The 21,478-nt window shown below is 36.7% G+C and overlaps 1 protein-coding gene and 1 non-coding gene across 10 annotated transcripts in view; one reads left to right on the forward strand and one right to left on the reverse strand.

Moving 5' to 3' along the window:
- Positions 1-18,057, forward strand: part of REPTOR (repressed by TOR) — a 28,389-nt gene extending 10,332 nt beyond the window's left edge. For 3 of the 9 annotated variants that reach the window (XM_089265713.1, XM_089265718.1, XM_089265716.1), the window contains 5 exons: positions 14,758-16,753; positions 16,816-17,036; positions 17,166-17,421; positions 17,485-17,610; positions 17,686-18,057. In XM_089265713.1, coding sequence (XP_089121839.1) covers positions 14,953-16,753; positions 16,816-17,036; positions 17,166-17,421; positions 17,485-17,610; positions 17,686-17,792 — 2,511 coding nt within the window. In that variant the 5' untranslated portion in view covers positions 14,758-14,952 and the 3' untranslated portion in view covers positions 17,793-18,057. Of the gene's footprint in view, positions 1-1,788; positions 3,513-14,757; positions 16,754-16,815; positions 17,037-17,165; positions 17,422-17,484; positions 17,611-17,685 lie in introns of those variants that run through there. The other 6 variants (XM_089265715.1, XM_089265717.1, XM_089265711.1 and 3 more) reach the window with 5 other exon arrangements.
- Positions 18,058-21,361: 3,304 nt separating this feature from the next.
- On the reverse strand, positions 21,362-21,468 carry LOC115565714 (U6 spliceosomal RNA). Its single transcript, XR_003980858.1, has one exon. It is a non-coding gene; the product is annotated as a U6 spliceosomal RNA (small nuclear RNA).
- Positions 21,469-21,478: the final 10 nt, after the last annotated feature.

Here is a 21,478-nt window from a genome sequence, read left to right on the forward strand (position 1 = left end):
TGTGAGTGAGTATGTGTGTGTTGGTGTGTTGGCGTGCGTGTGGTCTGGCATCCTTGGTTTTCTACGTAAATAGAAACTGGAGCGACTGTTCCTGAAGAGCGCTTCACTGGCTCCTGCTTCTGTTGTTTTTGTTGTTGTCCTGTCGCCTCGTTTCCGAAGCATATACATATGTATGTATGTATGTATGTACAAATACTTACATATGTATATGTATGTATGTACTTCACTCGCGCGCTGATTTTGTTTTCCTGTGTCGCAATTTACCATTCAAGGACATGGTCGTGATTTTTTGCTGTTGATTTTGTTCTTTTTCGCTGCTACAGCAACAGCTCTTTGATAAATTTTTTTCCATAATTCAATTGGATTGGCATTGAATCGTCAACAACTCTTAATTATTCTCGATGGCTGAGTGCGTCCGGGAGCAGGATTAAACTGTTTATATTGGATTTGTATATTCGCGTGAAATGCAATTTGAACTGATCAAACACTTTAATTGGTTGATTCAGCCAGTAAATAAGACTTCACTTCATCAGCAATGATAATGAATATTATCACTTTCTAGAATATGGTAGATAAGCCGGAATAGGACGTTTCTATTGTTGATGAAATTCGTTTTACGTAACAAGGAATGGGAAATTTGTGTTCATATGTACAACATATACATACATACATATGTATGTATGTAAGTCCACCATTATATAGCAAATCAGATTTCACATTGTCAAAGGCATATTGCATCAGCTTTATGCTATAAACCCCTAATATGAGCGAACTGTGTCAAAAGGCAAAAGGAAAAAATAAATGCTGATATTTGATTCATACATGAGCATACTTACATATGTATGTATGTATGAATATGTATAAGTCTGTATATATGTATGTACATACTTACATACATATATGTAATGCATAAGTATGTGTAAAGCAAATAGTGAAAAACGTTATTATTGCGCGCATTCCTCTTGTTATTATTATTATTATTTTAATGTTTTTACTGGTTGCTATAAACAAACCGTAAATGAAGCGAAGACAGGGAGAGAAAAAACGCAACGTCAGCAGCGAAAAGCTGCCGCATGCAGCGGTTCTTGGAGCGCGCGCAATTCTCGCTTGCGTCGCTTTGCATTTGTTTTGTTCTCTAAATAAAAACGGCTTTCATATTATAGTGTTATTTCAACGTTCAACTAGTTTATTTTTGCGAAAATAAAAACACAAATCAAAGCGCCAGACAATTTCATAACAAAAAATTTGCATTATAAAAAAAAAAATAAAGAAAAGAACAATAATAACAATGCGAATGCGCAGAAAAAGAAAACAAGCCGCCTAACCCGAAGTAAACAACAAAAGTGACGTCAAAAAAAAAAAGAAAAACGGGTGGGCAGCGGCAGCGCAGTGGTTGCGCATAGAAAGGGAAAGAGAGCAAAAGAGAGAGAGAGTGAACACAAGCGGGAGCGGAAGCTTTATAAATGAATTTATTTATTAATCAAATGGGGAAAACATAAACAGCTAAAGCAAAGCCGACAAAAATAAAAACCCAAAACAACAGACTGTACCCGAGCAGCTGCGCTGTCGCTTTTGGTGCTTAACTACTCTCCACTGTCGCACGCCCCCAGCACCGGCATTTAAGAAACCGAATGGAAAAGTGGAAGTGAAAGAAGCAACAGACGATGAGATGTTGTTCTGCTGCTTGTACTTGTGTGGGTGAGTGACATGCGCGCTTATAATCGCACACATACACACACTCAATTCTCTTTGTCGGTTTCTCTCTCGCTCTCTATCTGTCTCTCTTTCCGACTGCTGCGCTCGCACAGCTGAACAATCAAAACAAAAACGTTGACGGGGAGAGCTTTTGGTGTTGTGTATTTGTCGCCGAGCTTTCAGTTTTTATCAATCGGTCAAGAACGTTTGTCGAGCGCGGACACGGAACGGAATACAACACAGTTAATGTGTGCATTCGTGTGTGTAGCAACACAGTATACACACACACACGTACACACATAGAACTCGGTGCAGAGTGCGATAATCAAAATAAAACAGACAAAAATTATTTTTATTGCCGTTTCGTACATGTCAGAATCGCTGATAGAATGAACAACGAGCGTCAATGCAGCGCGTGCAAAAAATCAAAGTAAATAAATACAAACACCAAAAATGTAATATAATTTCTTAAAAAAGTAGTTGTGTTCATAATTCAATTAGCGTGCAATTAAAACAAGTCTTCAAAAAAACGACAACAAAACGCGTTTTGGTCATGCAAACTTAACTAAATTAAATCGGGTGCCTGGCATTTATTTAAACAAACTCGCTTGGGCAATGCGCGAACTAGTTTCAACATTCAATCACATAAAAGACCAACAACACTAAACAAATTTGCATAAATAAATACAGCAACAAACATACAAAAATAAAAATAAAATAATAAACCCTGCCAAATATAAAGAGTGCTGGAATTCAAAAAACAAAAATTCTAACGCTGCCGTCAACGTCGACAACGACGCGACGTCTGTCTCTCTTTCCCTCCTATAAACACTCATACACACACACACGCCCATAAAAGAGCGCTCGCGCACATGTGAGAGAGCTTTTCTTTGCTTTATTCCAACTGCTCAACGCTTGCTTTGATCAGTTGTTCGCAACGCGCTCAGCTGCTTGGTTGAAATCACCGCAAAATTGACAGCAACAACAGCAACGCAAACAAAAGCGCCTACAAAAGCTTTTAAGTTGTTGTAAATTTTTGCCATAATTATTAAGCAAATTTACGTTATATATACATATATATGTATATAGATATATATATTGAACCCTCAACGTGTGCCATCGAGTGACAGTGTTGTCTAATAGTTCAAGCTAAAGCAACAATAACTTCACTATTTCAATTCTTAAACTTCAAGTCTTACGTCAACAACAATAACCCCAGCATAACGAATTCGCTTCTAAGTATAACAATTCATTGAGTTAATGTTTTTGTTTCTGGTGACAAGCTGATAAGATTTCGCCGCGAGTGTATATATATAATATATATTATAATTTTACTTATCAAAAATTTATAGTGTGCATAGTTCTACTCTTATAAATATTATACCCATACACATAAAATATTTCTGTTTTAATCGCCACATGTGTGACCCAATTTATAAAAAAGAAAAAAATTTAAACAAAAAAGCGTGTTTAACACCAACAGAGAAATACACAATTTACATATGAAACAAATCAAGCTCCCATGCATGGGCACGCATACGAATTAATTAATGAAAGAAAAATGCGTTAAAGAAAATGTTTGTATAAACATTGCGAGCAATTTGCTTAACAATTTTTATGTATTATTCGTGGTCTTTAAAAATATATAAAATCAGCACAACGCGGAAGTTAAAACCGATCGCTCTATAGACGATTTACAACACTACCTACCAACGCGCCTCAACTGCAAATTGTTTATACCTTTATATATATATATATATACATGTATATAAATATATAGTAAATCATTTTATAACTGAACGCTGCTAAATTACAAGGTTGGTATTCCAGCGATTATTTATAAGAAAAGAATATATATTTATATGGGAAATATATATGTATGTATGTAGATGGCCAGACAACGACCCAATAATCCACAAAAGAAATAAATGTGTTTAAATTTACAAGAGAGAGAAAAAAAATGTTACAGAAAACAGGCAAAGTCCAGAAAAATGTTAATTATATAGGCTTTGCACGACTTGAAAGAGATTATACAAAAGACTCTGGCTAGAAATGAGAGACTTAAGCTAATTTTTTTTTTTTTTTTTATGAACGTAAAGTATAGCGTGAAAAATAGAAAGTCAAATGGGAGCAGCTATAAAAAACATCTTAAGAGTCTATAAACTTTATAGAAAAAGTGAGCAGGAAAAATATAATTAAAATTAGACTTAAAGCTCTAGAACTGCAAGACTAGATTGAAAACAAACATTTTTAAATGCCCAACATAGTGAAAGAAACTTTGAATTAAAACTATATGTATATTTGTAACATATTTGCATTTGATTAGTTCTTAAGAAAATGAAACGAGAATCGAATTAAACATCTTCCAAGTTTGTATATCTTCAGCTTATATTCTAATTGGGAAATTGGTTCCCTTTTCCGTTCTCAAATTCTTGGAGCTGTCAAAATTAGTTATTTATATGCCTGAACCAATTAAAATGTCAACTCATCCCACGAAACTCACACACAGAGACACACACATTGAAAATTCATCTAGTTGAGATTTAAAATCGAAATCGTGTAATGCGAGACCTTGCAGCAAAGCGAGGCACATAAAACCATAAATAAGCTCACATTTGTGTTTATGTTGGGGCCATAAAAACGAGCTCAAAACCCGAGCGTTTCCTGTACAAAACGAGAAAAGAAATACAGATTTTCATCTATTTTCATTTGAGTGCACATTAGTATAAGTAACATCGGCAAAAATCTGTTCAAATCTCTCCATTATTCGAATAGTACATACTATATATTATATGCAATATTTGGATCGGCATCTTTGCCTAAAGACTTTGAATACGGTTTTATTTTACGTTTATATTGCTCGCCCATTTGTGCATATAATCAAAAGTCGAATACAATACAAAAATTTGTGGCAAATCAAAAAATGAAATATACATATATGGCGAGCGTATCCGACTGCGTGATACCCTTTAAGTGTTTGTGAATGAATTAGTATTTGTGCAAAAAATTTACATATTCGTAGAGCAATCAATCGAGGATCAAATTGTCGGAACTATAGTACCTTAATATCTGCTGATTCGTCTGCATTTTGCATCAATATTTAACATGCCTCACAGATCATCCCTGCTTTCTGCATGCTGCATTAATGGGTATGACAAAGTAGGCGACCCGAAAAGAAAAAAATAAAAAGCAAATTAAATTTGAAATTGATTTCAATTTGAATTTCGAATTTCAACGCGTTCAGAGAGTTCAGTGTCAGTGCGCGAAAATTCAAGGCTGTACAAAAAAAACTGTTGCTGAGAAACACAAATATCGAGTTGGAATGCCTACAAACCGGCCATATGTTGGGCAAATACTAATAGACCCCGGTCTCTACACCCTGCCGCCCTCTCGGCCCTTCTCTCAGCAGGTTTTTAGCTTGAGTTTCTATTTGTGCTTGGATGTGTGTGTGTGTGTGTGTGTGACAGTCTTTGTCTTGCTAAGCCAAAACCTCAAACCTTAAGCCACATTAGATATTCTCTATTCTGGGCTGATTTGTTGTTAGGCGCCGCTTTATTACGTATACGACGGGGTCTCCAGCTGTCTGAGCCGCCGCTTGACTTAATTGAATAAACAGCGACTGTTGAATACTGCAATATCTGCCATATCTGACATTTCATACCTTATAGGCCGTTGTTCAGCTGCTTTTTATCATTCAGTGACTCAACAGTTGAGCGCACGATAAGGGCCTGCTGATAAAGCAGCCAAACGGAAGACAAATAAACATTAGCACAAGTACGAACGGGTTGGCAGGTTGATCAGCTGCTTGAAAAATCGGTTGATTGTTGAGTGTTGACTATATACTGATGCATATATCACAATGAATCCTCGAAACAACTTTATTAAGTCAGAATATGAATTATGAAAGTTCCGTATAAAGGTTGTTGAATTTATCAACAAAACTTAGCCTTCAAACACATACGATAAAGATAATCGGGCTTAAGCTCTAGAGATGAAATGAGCTGGAATGACATGAAATGAGGTGCAATGAAATAAATTAAGAATGCGGTTGGATGAGATGAAGTGGGAAAGGAAAGTCAGATCAATTAAATTTGATTGAAATTATTTAACTTGTTTGTAAGAAACCTTTTGTTTACATATTCAATGTTTTGGTATTTTTAAAGATTTCTATTTGAGCTGAATACTGAATGTAAATTAGGAATTACAATTAGGGATGGGAGCACGTGAATAAATTATAATTAATTAGGTAATATAAATAAATTAAATTAAATTATAATATTTTAGTTTGTAATTATAATATCGTGTCACGATATAAACTCGATACGTCGCACAGCTGTATATCCCAGTTCCATTTGCCCGACTTGCCCCGAGAATTGTATTGTATCGGAATCCAGTTTCGATACGATTAAAATGCTGATTATATTTGTCGCACTTATTGCATCATTTCTCAATTCCTCGATTGTTGTTTCGATTGAGAGCGTATTAAGTACATAGTTTAAAAGTGCTCATCATGGAATGTGCTAAACAAATGTCTATATATATATACATATATAAGAGTAGAACTGTCATATATAGTATATATAAATAATTCTCATGTATATATTCTATGTACGGTCAATGATTTGTCGGCCTTCAAGTTTCTTTGTTGTTGCTTGATGATCTTCCCTCTGACTGTGGCCTCTGCGGATGCGGCCATTAAGCAAACTTGTTTGCTTTTCTTTGAAATTTCGTAAAAAGTATAAATATCTACCATATACAGAGTGTACTATATATATCTACAGATATATGTACCTAGGTCTATATATATTGTGAGATCCGTTGCTATTCTACTGACTCATGGCTTACAAATTGTTTTATATTTTTATTTGGGTTTATCTATGTACATACATATCCCTCTATCCAAAACCAAAAGCTGAGAAACCCTTTTTAAAAGAATTCTTGGAATTTATTTTGCTCACGATTTCAGTTTCTTTTGTTATACCCTGAACCCATTGAAAATGGGAAATCAGGGTATAATGGTTTTGTTAAAAGTATGTAACAGGCAGAAGGAGGCGTGGCAGACCCCACAAAGTATATATATTCTTGATCGGGGCGACAAGCTGAGTCGATTTGGCCCTGTCCGTCTGTCTGTCCGTCCGTCCGTCCGTCCGTCCGTCCGTCCGTCCGTATGTATGAACGCGTCGATTTCAGAAGATATAAGAGCTAGAGACTTCAACTTTTTTTTAAAATGTCCGTATATATCACGCGCATATCGAGTTTATCACTAAAAAACGATAACTCATTCCGATACTTTTTTATCGATAAAAAACCTTATCGACGATCACTTAAAGAATTATATCTCCTACATCTTTCAAGCTAAAGTCTCCAAATTTAAAATGTATATAAAGATGTATTTTATACAATTTCGGTTTTTGTTAAAATTTACCCCCCACCCCTAAATCCACCCCCTCACCCTCATCTATGTAAAAGTCGTATATCAAATACTAGAGACTTGTGATTCGGTATACACATACATTTTAACATTATGATTACGTTCTGAAAGTTTCATTACGATCGTACGTCTAGAAATTAAATTATTCAACAAATAAGTTGTCATTATATTGCCAACACTGCAGCGCAACCCAAGCGCAATCGCCTGTATATGTGAGTGTGTGTATATGCGTTTGTTTGTTTGTATGCGTGTGTGTGTGTGTGTGTGTGTGCGTGTGTGTTTGCTAATTATTATTGAAATATCAGTTGCTTGTAGGGTTCAGGGGATCTCGTAGTCGAGCTGTCTCGACTAGAGCTTTCTTTCTTGTTTTTGTTTTCGTTTTCTTTTATCGTTTCGCGTTTCTTGTGATATATGGTTAATGAAATTAGAAGTTGAGTGGACACTTCCGGTCCATTGTAATTTCTTTTTATAAATTTTTGCAAACCTTTTTCCGAACATTTCGCTGTGGGCGTTAGTTACTTATCGCGTTGGCAATTCTGCAGCTGTTTGCTGCTGATAAGAGATATCCATGAGCTGCTCGTAAAGTTTTTAGATAAAATGGCAAATCGTCCGTGATATCTTCCAACTGTATCTAATCTTTCCTCCCTCTCTTAGACAGATGAATTTGGACTGTTGGACTGCTACTATTTGATTTTAGCTTTGCCTGTTAAATCAGTAGTACTTAAATATGTGTTCCTAGCGAGGACATACAAATATAATTTAATAAAATATATAGTATCGTATACATTTCCAGTGCTCTTAGTTAATGTTTATAAACTGCCCACAAATGGGAAATGTCTATATTCTCAAAATCCTTATCAGCCGAGAGGCAGTAGTTGCAATCGTCACTGGCACGCGGCTGTACGATGATGATAAGAGAGAAACCAGACGCCTCTCTGTCAAACTGTTTCCTGATACGAAACTCACGTGTTCCTGCAGTGTATCCGATTAAATTGAATGTGTATATATACATACATCTATATAAATGTACTATATATGAGTATAGAGAGATTTAGTACACAGCTAAATGCATTTGAGACTTAGCTAAATGGAAAGTCGTAAGTCCGGTCACGATTTTAATTTTTTAAAGTCTTTTTCCATTCGATGTTATCGGAACTTGCTTTTAGGGTCTGGCAACGTATAAAGGTACATACATATATAGGCTGCCGTATGGGAGTGTATTTGCCTAACATTTCAGCTTATTTGTGCTAATTTCTGTGCATTGTGCACAAATATGTTGCTAAATCAATATAAATTGATTTTAATTATTTATCTATTAGCAAAACAGCAGGCAAGCAATATATACTGATATCTATATACATATGTACGTATATATATAATATGTACATACATGTATATTTGATGCATATACTATAGGAGGGTGCTTCTTTCATATTCTATATTTGAGCTGGCATTGCTATTGATTGGTGGAGGCATCGAGATGGAGCCGGAATGGGTTGGCATGACAACTAGCAAATTGCAAGGTAGATCAAAATGCTAGACAGAGAGGGTGATAGATGTCTATAAATATATATTATGATATATGTACATATGTACATATGTACAAATATAACAAGTCAATGTGTAACCAATTGATAAAATTCTGAAATAGAATTCGATTTACTTTTAGCTGTTAAGAGCTGTTAACTGACATACTAACAGTTAATAAAATAAATAGATCGCTTGAAAAGCTTTAAGCTATGCCGATTACAATCGATAATCGATTGGATAAGCTATTGATAGCTTGACTAATGCTTTGTTGTGGTCTTTTAACGGCTTGACTGTTGTAAATATTCCACTGATTATACATCAACTCGATAAACGATTGATTATATGGATCAACGATATTCCGATTAGACTTTTGGCTTATTATTCCGTTTTCTTAGCAAATTAATAAGGAAATTGATGCATTAAATTAGTAAATTCCATTGGTTCCACGTGCTTTCAGCCGTCCTTTCGCCCACGTTTATTCAACCTACAATTTGCGTCAGTTGTTTTTCCAATAAGTTAGAAAAAGTATATAAAATGTGTAAAATGCGACGGACTCCTGTTATATCATCAATTGACAGGCAATTGCAGCTATATTCAGGTCTCTGTTTTCGAGACATACTCAACATAATATTATGAGAACTATGTACATATATATGTGTATAAAACAACAACGCCCACGCATGCATACCTTGTGCTTATGCGGCTCTATTTATAGCTCTGAAATTGGCGCCCTAAAAGCGCGAACTAAAAATAGGCGGATATAGAGAACGAGAGTGAGAGAGACAAAGACAGAGAGGGGTGGAGGAGCAAGAGCAAGAAGTTTGCACTTGACGGTAACTGTGGCTACCTCAACAACAATTTGTTTGGCTGTGTGCGTGTCTGTTTGTGTGTGTGTGTGTGTTTGTGTCGCCCAAATTGCGTGTGCCTAAAATTAAAAGAAATGCAAAATGCCGCCAAGAAAAACAAGAAAACTAAGCACAAATGACTTGCAGAAAATGCTAAACAAAGAAAATAGAAAATATAGGAGAGCAAACAAAATATAATAAATACAAAAAGTTGCATGCACTGGGAACATGTGACAGCGATGACGACAGCGACGCTTCTGTTGTTATTATTGCTGTTCAGTGTTGACAAATCCAAATTGCCAGTTAAAAGGCTGCCATTGGACAGAGGGGTAGACTACAATCTGTGTGTCAAAGGGGGCGAGCAGAACTAGTCAGTGACCCATTGATAATGCAAAACGGAAGTTACGAGCGCGTTCAACGATTGAAATCTACACAAATGCAACTTTGCGGGTTGACGCGACGCGAGGAAAGAGAGCGAGAGTGCAATAGTAGATTCGCCAGTGTTTTGTGTTTGAGTGCATTCTTTTTTGCTTTGTCAGATAGCCTGCGCGCTCGCTCACACAAACGTAACTGAATGCAAAGCGTGTGTCTCGCCTCGTTTATGCAACGTGCCAGAGTTCTGATTTAATTCTTGTTTTGTATTTTTGTATTGTGTGCCATGCGAAACAAAGTCAGTTGGTCAGTCAATAGAGTGATTTGATGCTTGAATACCTATACTACTTATATTTTATTTATATCTTCATTTTATGCATTATCAGCAGACACACGGAATACACATGCTTGCATACATACTCACATTTTTGTATATGTATATGCAGAAATGTGAGTGTGTGCGACAAGCATCTAGTATATATTCTGGCGAAATGTAAAAAGCTTCCTAAGCACTGGCATTTTGTTGTTGTAAATTATATTTTATTTACACAACAAAAAACCCGTCCACTACCAGCCAAAGCGACAAAAAGCTTTCGATTATTTACTACATACATACGCAAGAATACATACACAGACGCTACGCACACGCCATACACACTACGAAAATGGCGACAAAAGCAAACAGTAAGAAAACATATGTTGCTCCCAGTACAAGCTTTGAGTACGCTACAGTTTTGATAGAGAGGGAGAGAGAGAGAGAGAGAAGGCGCGTTCACAAATGGCCCACGCTCTCTAAAGCTCTTTACAAGCGCCTAGTTTGTTTACAACTCTTTGTTGGTTGTGCGCGTGCGAGTGTGTGTGTGTGTGAACGTGTAAAACAAAGGCAACACTGCGATAAATTAAAAATTCAAAACAAAATATAAAAAATAAACAGTTTTGACCTTGGGTTTGGTTAATAACTGTGCTCCCACAGCGCGTTGGCTCATTTACTCTTTGTTTGCGCCTGCCACTCTCTGCCCTTTCTTTTGCTCTCGATAATTTGTTGATATCGCGGCTGCCTTAACTATTTTCTCTGCATAGCTTTTGTTTATAATTATTGCACATTATTTCACGAAGTGTTGAAATTGTCTGTCTTATGTGTTTATAATTTGAACTGAAATTTATATAAATGTTAATTTAAAATTTTTATCATATTGTTTTTTTTTTCCTTTTGTATTATATGATGTCATAGTCAGCTGCTCTTGTTGTGCTTTATTCGCTTTGGTCACGCCTTGTAGCCAGTTTTGTACTTTAAACCTTAGCCCCCAGCAAAGAGCGAAGCATTGAACGTTTCACGTGCATCCCACGCGTCCTTTGTTCCGTTCTGTTCCGTTTGTTCTGCTCATACATGCAAAACATGTGTATACACATGCATATGTACATATTTACATACACAGAGTCAAACTTACATAGCTACATATATATACATACATATGTATGTATGTATATGTATATGTCTGTTTATTAATTATATTTTAGGCATCAATGAAGCTTCTATAATCTAGCTCGTGTCTACCTTTTGTAATCATATGTTTAGCATCAGATGTTTTTTCTCGCTCTCATCTGCTTCCTCGCGTCGACCTCTGCAAACATTTCGCGTTCGTTACTTTTTTTCCCATGCGCGTGTTTTTGCTGCTTTTGTTGTTATATTCTTCGTGATAATTATAAAGACATGCTCTTCGTTTTCAAGCTTTTTTGTGCTCTCTTCCGTTCTTTCTCCCACTACACTTGGGCCATCCTCAAATGTTTGCTTGTTGTTCGGTTTGTCTTTTGTACAATTCCACTTAAGTTTATAAGTATTTTCTTGTTTTGTTATTTGTTTATTTTTATTTTCTGTTATATTATTCGGCAGCAAATTTGTAATAAATTCTATTTGTGTTTTCTCTATTCCCATTCGTAGCTTTTGTATATAAGTGCCAGCCGTATGTTTCCTATTTATACTTAAGTACATACACAAATACATACATATGTATGTATATACGTATAAATGTATGTAGATATGTTTGTATTCATATACATATGTTCTCGACTAACCACATTTGCTCATAGAGGGCGCTTTGACTTCGAAATAAAAAAAATTGTTTGGCCTTCGACGCGTTCGGCAACCTTTGACGAATATTAAACAATTTAAAAAGCAACAAAGCGAAAGAATAATGAAGGGAAGGAGGTCGGTAGATTGTTGAAGAGGCGGGCTCGAGCAATAGGAATAATATGTAAAGAAACCAGAGAAACAAGCATATCACTTAGTTAAAGTAGAAAAGTAGAATTGTTGTTATTTTTTTTGCTATTCAAGTGTTGCCTTAGATGCTACACGTTGTCTCCATGAATGTGAATGTGTGTGTGCTGTGTGGGTATGTGTGAGGCTTGGTTTGCTCTCTCATGACCTTGACGAATAGGGTGGCAATGCTCGGTCCACTCTAGTGTTTCGGCTGTTGTAATTGATTCCGGCTATCAGCTGTTAAAATGTCGACTTATCGCCCAAAACCGACAGACTACATGCTATAGATAAGCTTCGTAGACTGGGTGATATTAACTCCAAGGTCTTTCATACAAGTACGATTACAAATTTATATGTAAATCTATAAGTATGTAAGTGTTGTATCAAACAGCTGACTTCATAATTAGTCAAAATACCAAATAAATTATTCAATTGTTGTGTCAACTTTACAGAAATCGATCCATAAGCCATCAGTCTGATATCACAAAATTTAAAAGAGGAGAGGTACATTAACTATGATAATTATGACATATGTTTATACATTAATATGTTAATTGAGCTACATTCATTGGGATGATATGAATGTAAAGAGCTGTATAGATTGATTGTGAGAGTTTTCAAATTAATTGTCGATTACTATTAACATAAATTATTTTGTAGGGCAACAAATTGATTTTTCGATAACAATATCGATAAACGATTAGTAATTATTTATATAAGCTAAGGAAATATGTGTACAAACATATGAATTTACACACATATATATGTATAAGATTTGCTATACATGGATTTGTGTTTTGAGAGCTTTGGAACTGCATTCAAGGACTCCTAAGCACATTTTTTAATTGTATCGAGAAATGCGCAGCGATGAAATTTATAGTCCCTATACTAGATGCAATTTTCCATTCCAAATTTATGGCCATTTAAATCATCCAGAAGTTTCGTTTTCTTTGTAAACAAACTAATTAATATTTATAATCCACAACAACAACAACAACAACGACAACAACAGTAGGGAGAACAATAACAAACTGTGGAGTCACCTGCCCGGCCAAAGGCAAAAGCCGTCGAGCCACGAATTTAGCAACAAATCAATGGAAAAAGAAACATAAAAAATATTTGGCATAGTTTTTTTTTTTCTTTTAATTTTATTTTTGTTCCCTATTTGTGTTATTTAGTTGCTTTTGGCTAGATTTCGCGTTTCTCGTGTTTTGCATTTTCTAACTTCTTTCGATTTTGATAGTTCCTTTATGGCACAAGTGTGTGCTAGGTATATAGTTTGTGACTAATAGACAGAAGAAGAAGGTAAACTGAATCTAAAAATAATATGTATTTATATGCGCCATAAAGCTGAATAAGTGAGTTGATCTATCTACTGATTGCTAGGCCCAAGCTCCGTAAATTTAGACTAAAATAATGCTGAGTGTAATCATAATCATAATAATAGTAGTACTTATAATCATAATGTTATTGTTAATAATATTAAAAGAGATACGCTGCATGATAATCTTGTTGATATTCACAATTATGTTCGCAATAATGTTTGTGACAATGATCATACTGATCTTAATTAATGATGCGAATAACGATGATAATAATAATTCTTATAATTGTTATTTTAATTATGAATATTATGATAGTGATAAAAAGATAAATATGAATAAATATGATCTCGGGTTATATTTTAATCCTAGCGTAAAAAAGAAAATAAAACTAAAACAAACGAAGTGTCTAGAATTAGTCAAAGAGTTTTTGCAAAACATTTTATAGATAGACAGTTCGCATTTTTATGTCATCTGGTTTGCGATTATCTTTTATAGTATTGTTTTTATTATTTTTCATTTAAGCATGGATCTTTAAATGTCGCTGTATAAATAATATTAGAACTTGCAAATCACTTGGAAATTAAATAAAACATTTCCGTTCACGTTGCTTCCTCTCTTCCTTTTACTCTCTCGTTCTCTATCTCCTTGTCTTTCTATCTTTATATCTGCCACGTGCCTGTCGAACAACATCGTTTATGTGTTGTTCCATCAATCATATAACACGAGCTAACAGTCTCGATATTACAAACAGCTGTAGATATATCTAGATATTAATATTAACTCTGCGGCATAGTTCCGGCTCAGCTTTAGATAAAAGCTGCATTGGAATCTGGCTTTGCAAGAGGAATTAACATAAAGTTCAATTAGGCTTATTAGGTTTTCTATAATAAATAAGATTTCTTGTAGTCTCTGATAATATGCACTTATGATCTGATATGCTATCAGTATGTTGTTGGTTATAGCTTATAAATTCCAAACTCCCAGTTCGAATTTCTTAATATTAAAATAGTTTAAGTAATAAATGCTTATAATATATTTACTCGTTTTCTTACATCTTTCTCCATATATTGCTGGAATGGCAATTCTATACTCTACTCTAAAGTTTGCTTAAGGTTATTCTTGGGAGATAGTTTAGAGCTGAGGTATACAAGTTATTCTGAGTGTTGCTGTCCACAGCAACTGGCAGGCCTTGAGGCTTGGCTTTCAACCATTTCGTATGCTATTAAAGACTATTTATGCTTAATTTAATCAGCAATGCAATTGGCTTTAACTAACTGTTTGACTTTTCAATATCTCTTGCAGCAGCTCTTAAGCAACTGCGCAGTCGCAGCGCAGCGCCTGGGCGCCAGGCGCTCAACAGCAACAACAGCAACAGTAGAGCCAACAGCAGCAACAACAATTGTTGGTGGCATCATATTATAGTATATATTCTGTTGGGAGCAGCCACGCCTTCTGCCCACCTTCGCCTACGGCATTGATCTCTACATTAGTGACGCCATGACTGAGAATCAGGTATATCCCATGTCATCGGAATTCTTTGACAGTGGCTCGAACAGCAGCAGCAATCCGTTGAAATACGAATTATATGCACTGGCCACGCCCTCGCTGAGCTTACAGGCGGGCAGCTACAATAATAGCAACAGCAACAACAATAGCAACAGCAACAGCAACAACAATAATTCGAGTGCCATTTCGAGCAGCAGCAACAGCTACACATCGAATGTAATGCTGAGCACAACGGCAATTAGCATACCGCGCAGCAACAATCCCAATCAGAGCCACCATCATAGCCACCACCATCATCCGTATCAGCAGCTGAGCGGAACGCCAACATTGACACCGACTCCACGCCAGCAGCAGCATCATTTGCACAGTTTGCCCAGCATGGCGCAGCAGCAACAGTTGCAGCAGCAGCAGCAGCAGCAGCAGCAACAACAACAACAGCAGCAACAGCAACAACATCAATCGTTGCAGCTGGGTGAACTGAACGTTTTTGGCTTGGACGCATTGGATGCGGCTTCGTTGTCACCAACTCTGCTGCAGGACGTCAGCTTGGGCGCCACCTCGCCGCTGAGCTCGAATTTGTACAGCAGCAGCGTCAACGATTCGGGCGGCCACAATGCTGGTGGCAACAGCAGCGCTGCCGGCGCCGGCGTCGGCAGCAGCAACTACTTCACGCCCGATCTGAGCTCGTGCCTCAGCCTGAATTTGCCATCGGAGCAATCGCTGCTGCAGGATGTGGTCCATGGCAGCGCATTGCTCTACGAGATGACGCCCAACTCGAATGCCATGTGGAGCGACATTAGCAGCGCCATTGTTCATACCAAAAACGAGCCATTTAGCCTGGACGACGATTACATCTTTCCCAACGACAAGGCCGAGATGCAGGCCGAGCTGGCCGAGTTGAATGGCGGCGATTTCTTGGATGTGATGAGCACCATAGAGGAGTTTCTGCCGGCACAGAACTTTTTGCTATCGCCGCAATCGCAAACCCAAGATGCTCTACCTCTAGAGTTGCTGCAGCAGCAGCAGCAGCAACAGCAACAACAGCAGCAGCAGCAGCAGCAGCAACAACAGCAGCAACAGGCTCAGCTGGAAGTTTTGCTCTCGCAGACCCAACAACAACAGGCGGACACCTACGAGCTGTTCCACAGCACACCACAGAAGCCGCCATCTCAGTTGGGCTCGAGCTTCTCGCCGGGCAGCCAGGCATCGCAGTCGCCACTGACGCCACCCCCACCGCCGCACGCCAGCCGCTCGCAATACCAGCTGGTCAAGTCGCGCAACATGCAGGAGCTGGCAAAGAAGGGCATGGCCATGTCCTCGCCGCCCGACCGTCACTCGCTGCTCAGCCAGACGGCCGCGCTCAGTCCGGGCGGCAGCAGCAGCGGCTTTGGCAGCGCTGCCAGCGGCAACAGCACAACCACTGCCACGGCAAATGCCAGCTCCAGCTCCAACCAGAGCCCCGGCCAGGTGGTCATCACGGCAACAGCCGCCACGCCTGGCAACATGCGCAAATCCTTTGGCTATCCAACTGGCGGCTCCGCTGTGGAGAGCTCGCAGCTATCGCGTCTATCGTCGTCGGCGCCGACGCATCTGGGCTTGGAGCACATCTGGATGCGACGTGAGCCGCGACAGCATTTACTCTCCACCGGCTCGCTGGCCGAGGCCGAGAGCTTCTCCTCGCTGAGCACCGGCAGCGTCTTGTCGCCCGATGGCATCGATTTCTCCCAGGACGACGACGACGATGCCTCCAGTGACAACAGCGACAACTACGATGACTTCAGCAGCGATAATGGTGAGCAAATCTATATATAAATCCATATGCATAAACTAAATTTAGTATTTGCATTAACTCAGGCTCTGGGGATGAGGATGAAACACGCACATCGACACCAAATCAGTTGGCCGGCAGCAAGGGCAAGGAGCGTTTCTTTTGGCAGTACAATGTACAGGCCAAGGGACCGAAGGGCAAGCGGCTGGTGTTCCAGTCCAAGCTGGAGGATCCACATTTCCTCAACGAGGTCACAGATCCCGTGTTCAGTCCCACGTGCTCGGTGCGCGGCATAAAGGTGTATAAGGTAGGTCGTCCAAGGCATAAGCAAGAGGAGATCAAGAAGAAGATGAACCCTATTAGAGTGTATTATTATTATAATAATTTTAATAACCCGAATAACGAATTCTTATCAAATTGATATTTGCCTCAACAGCACAGCGGCAAGGCACGCAAGGGCGATGGCAACGACTTGACGCCGAATGCGCGCAAGCTGCACAACATTGGCAAGGAGCTGGACAAGCTGAGTCGCACCATCAACGACATGACGCCCGTGTCAGAGCTGCCCTTCAATGTGCGTCCAAAGTCGCGCAAGGAGAAGAACAAGTTGGCATCACGCGCCTGCCGGCTGAAGAAGAAGGCCCAGCACGAGGCGAACAAAATCAAACTATATGGCCTGGAGATTGAGCACAGTGAGTGCAGGCAGTAGTATATTGATGTATCTGAACTATATCATAGCTATATTCTGTTTTTAGAGCGTCTGATGAACGGCATCGCTGAGCTGAAGCAGGCGCTGGCGCTGAAGCATCGCACAAAGAGTCAGGGCGAGTCCACCGAGGAGGTGGATCAGCAGATACAACGCATTTATGCAACGGCTTCATGTAAGTGGAATTGTGAATTGGTCTTGTGAATGCATAAAAATCAGAGATTAATTGATTATATTGTATTTCTTATAGCGGGCATACGCATTGCGGGCGGCTCAACCGAATTTGTGAATAAAGTCTTGGAGAATATGCGCGGCGGCATGCCCAACGGCGGGCTCGAGGAGCTGCGCAAATCGTAGACCAAATATTCAAAGCTTAAACGAACCGCCCATCAAGTCTAGACTTAAGCAGTGACTAACATGTAGCCATAGCTCTCGCCAACTAAATCCCTGTCCAACTAAAGCCCGGCAATGTGACCCAGACGAAAAAACACACACAACCAAACCAAACAAACAATTTTGAAAAAATGTTCTGCTTGAGTGCGTGATAATAAGTGAATGGTAACTGGTGTAGAGAGAAGTGAGGGAGCGAGAATGTCAAAAAACAAAAACAAACAAAAACAAATGTGAATGTGAGAAATAGTTGTAACTGTGATTTAGGAGCCTGGCATTGCATGCAGCAGATAAGTGCTTGTTTGGCCAGCGCTAACAAATTGAAACGAAAGAAAATAGAATTCCCTGGGTAAAGCTAAAGTAAAAATATTCAAAAATATTCTAAAACAAAATACGAAACAAAATGTAAAGAAAGAGGCAACCATAAAACATAAAACCACTACGAAAATTCGTTTAGTTATTAAGAAGAATATTAAGATAAAGGAACGAACGCATGAATCGAACAGCTAAATGCAAAGAAAACGAGTCTAGGAATTAGCTACCAGTTTTACCTGCTTACGAGATAAGTTTTTTGATTTTGTTGAAACATTTGAATTGCGAAACTAAATTAGGCAACAAAATAACAACAAGGAAACGTACATATATATTTAACTATATAACCATATATGAATATATATATATATACAACTGCGATTTATTTGTTTAAGTTTTTATGCTATATATATAAACGATGTATAAATTGGTTCAATGTTTAGATTTAAGTTTTTTCTATATATCAGTTGGCTAAAATGAAGAGCTTTTACTTTTATATACACAAACATATATATATGTATATATATATATATATAATCTATAACAATTATGTTCATTATGTTTGTTGGCCCCACCCGCCCCTACATACATATTTTTATCGGTCCTAGGTTGTCAGCTTTTAAGTTTTTGTTTGCGCCTAAGTTAAACTATGTTTGAAAGAAAAAGCACAATGAAAATATTGTTTAATTTCTGTTAAATTTACCGCATGTCTTCTATGCATGCTTTTAGTTAACATTACTGATTAATACTATATAGCTGCTCTTTTATATACGTATATATCTATATCCCTATATATATATATATATTTACATGTATGCGTGGTGATATAATTTTAATTTTCTTTGTATGCTTCGATTTCGTTCGGGTGAAACCTTTTTCTTTGCAGGTTTTACGCAAATACTTTTAAGTTTTTTATAAATTAAAGTACATTATTTACGTTTCCCATATGATATACCTTCAATATAAAGGATAATTTATTAACTTTAGGCAAAACAAACAAACAAACAATTTGCAAGAACTTAAATTACATTCATTTCTTAACTTTAGTTGCGGGTCGCTCTTTGAAGTGCATACAAATTAAGTTTCAAATACAAAAACACAAAAAAAAAAACCAAAAAAAAAAAACAACTAAAACACAATTTGAGTTTTATTAATTTTCCATTTATTTGCGATTTCTTTCGATTGTTTTTTTGTTTATTATTATTATTATTTTTTTGTTTGTTAAAGAACGTTTTGCTCTGCTTCGATGCTAATTTTGTGATATTTGTATTTGTTTATTTTGTTGTGTTAGGGATTTGTGTATCTAGGGTTCATTTAGTTCGGGTTGGGGCCTGCCTAGCCTTATATAACTGCTATTTGTTGCGCAATACGTTGTGTTCAGTTGATATCAAAAAAAGAACTTTAAGAAGAAAACAATTAGGCTAGAGGAAAGGGAAGAAAGTTCAAAACATTCGAAAGGCGTTTAGTCTGCACTTGGTTTCTATTTCTCTTTTCTTTGATATTGGAGATCGTTTTCGAGGCTTTTGTTTGACAGAAAGAAAGAAAGAAAAAAATACAAACACAAAAGGAAAATGAAAATTAAATAATAAAAGTGATTAAAGTTAAAAACTTAGAACTTAGGCACTCGTATCACCCACAGAGTTGAGCACGTGGCAAACAAATTTAGTAGTTAGTTTAGGCTTAACAAATAATGGGAAACAACAAATTCAACTGAAACATACAAACACATATATATATGTATAGTTGTATGTACTTGTAAAATATGTAACAATTATCAATTGGCCATCAGTTTTGTTTAGGGTTTTCAAATTCATGTTTTAGGAGCTTCAAATCCATAAGTGATATGAATACAAAATTCAAAATTACATTTACGTCTAATATATAATCACTCACCCACACAAACACACATCCAAACACACAGTACACTTATACACACACACACAGATACAAAGTACAAGCAACTGAAAATGTTATGGAATGTAATACCTGCTATATATGGATAGTGTATGCAGAGTTGCTTAGGTTTAGGATTGTCTTTGTCCAAAAATTTGCAAAATATATAATATGCAAATGAAGTGCAAGACGCGGCATTGAAGTAAGCACGACAGTTCCTCAGTGTTTAATATGTGTAAAGAGCATACTAAATATTATATACATATATACATGTATATGCATATATAATTCTTAATTATATTGTAACAAAGAATGCGAATACAAAAATATATATATATATACGTATATGTATACACCTGCAAAAGCATAAATATTATATTTGTGTAATGTAAATGTGTGCTTTAAATAAATGTGCTTCATATTTACCAATTTTTTTATATGTCGATATCAATAAAAACATAATTGTAAATCGTGAAATACCTAAACAAAGGATTAACTACCTCAATGTTGAATACATGTTTCATATTCAGTAAATACTTAAGGAGCAAAATGATATACATAATACAAACATATATGCATATATGTACTAGGTTTACGTACAGCTTCAAAAATATATTGAAAGTTAACCAAGAAATTATCGTGGGAACTAAAATCTATATATACATATAAATATATATATGTATGTATATACATATTTACAAAAAAAAAAAAGAGAGAGCCTGAACCATATTCAAATGTGTCCATTTAAAGAATACAATTTGTATTTTCAACTTAATAATGTACGAAGAGCTGAAGAGAAAAACAATTTTAGAACTTCGCTAGAAAACGAAGCGCTGAACAATTCGTAGTTCTGTAAAGATTCCAAGTCAAGAAACTAACTTATTGAGCTTTTCAGCTCAACAGACTGCCTGCAAGGCTATCCAAATAATACAACAAATATATATACAAACATTTATGTGGTGTCCAATAAATTGATAAACAATTATGAATATATATACATATATTGATATACAAAAACAAATAATTTTAATGAAACTGTGTTGAAAATTTCAAATTGTACGAGCCTTAAGGCAAAACAATAGATTACATAATTATTATGTATAAAATAAAATGAAAGAAGGAACAGCGAAAACTATAAATATAATATTTAGAATATGAATATTAAAAAAAAAAAAACATAAAGCATGTCCAAGCAACATAACAATTGTGTCTATATATATTCAAACAACATACAAAATTTCAATATGAAAATAAATGGCGACAGCAACACAAAAAAAAACAAATATCTACCATATTTTTCTTTACAAGAAATTCGGAGGGAGGTGCAGCAAAAAAATGTGGAACGCTTCACGATTTTGCGTGTCATCCTTGCGCAGGGGCCATGCTAATCTTCTCTGTATCGTTCCAATTTTAGTATATGTTCTGCCGAAGCAAGAACGAATGTAGTT

Source organism: Drosophila navojoa, chromosome 2 (genome assembly GCF_054131105.1).
Source record: "Drosophila navojoa isolate 15081-1374.11 chromosome 2, UAZ_NAV_1.0, whole genome shotgun sequence".
Classification (NCBI taxonomy): domain Eukaryota; kingdom Metazoa; phylum Arthropoda; class Insecta; order Diptera; family Drosophilidae; genus Drosophila; species Drosophila navojoa.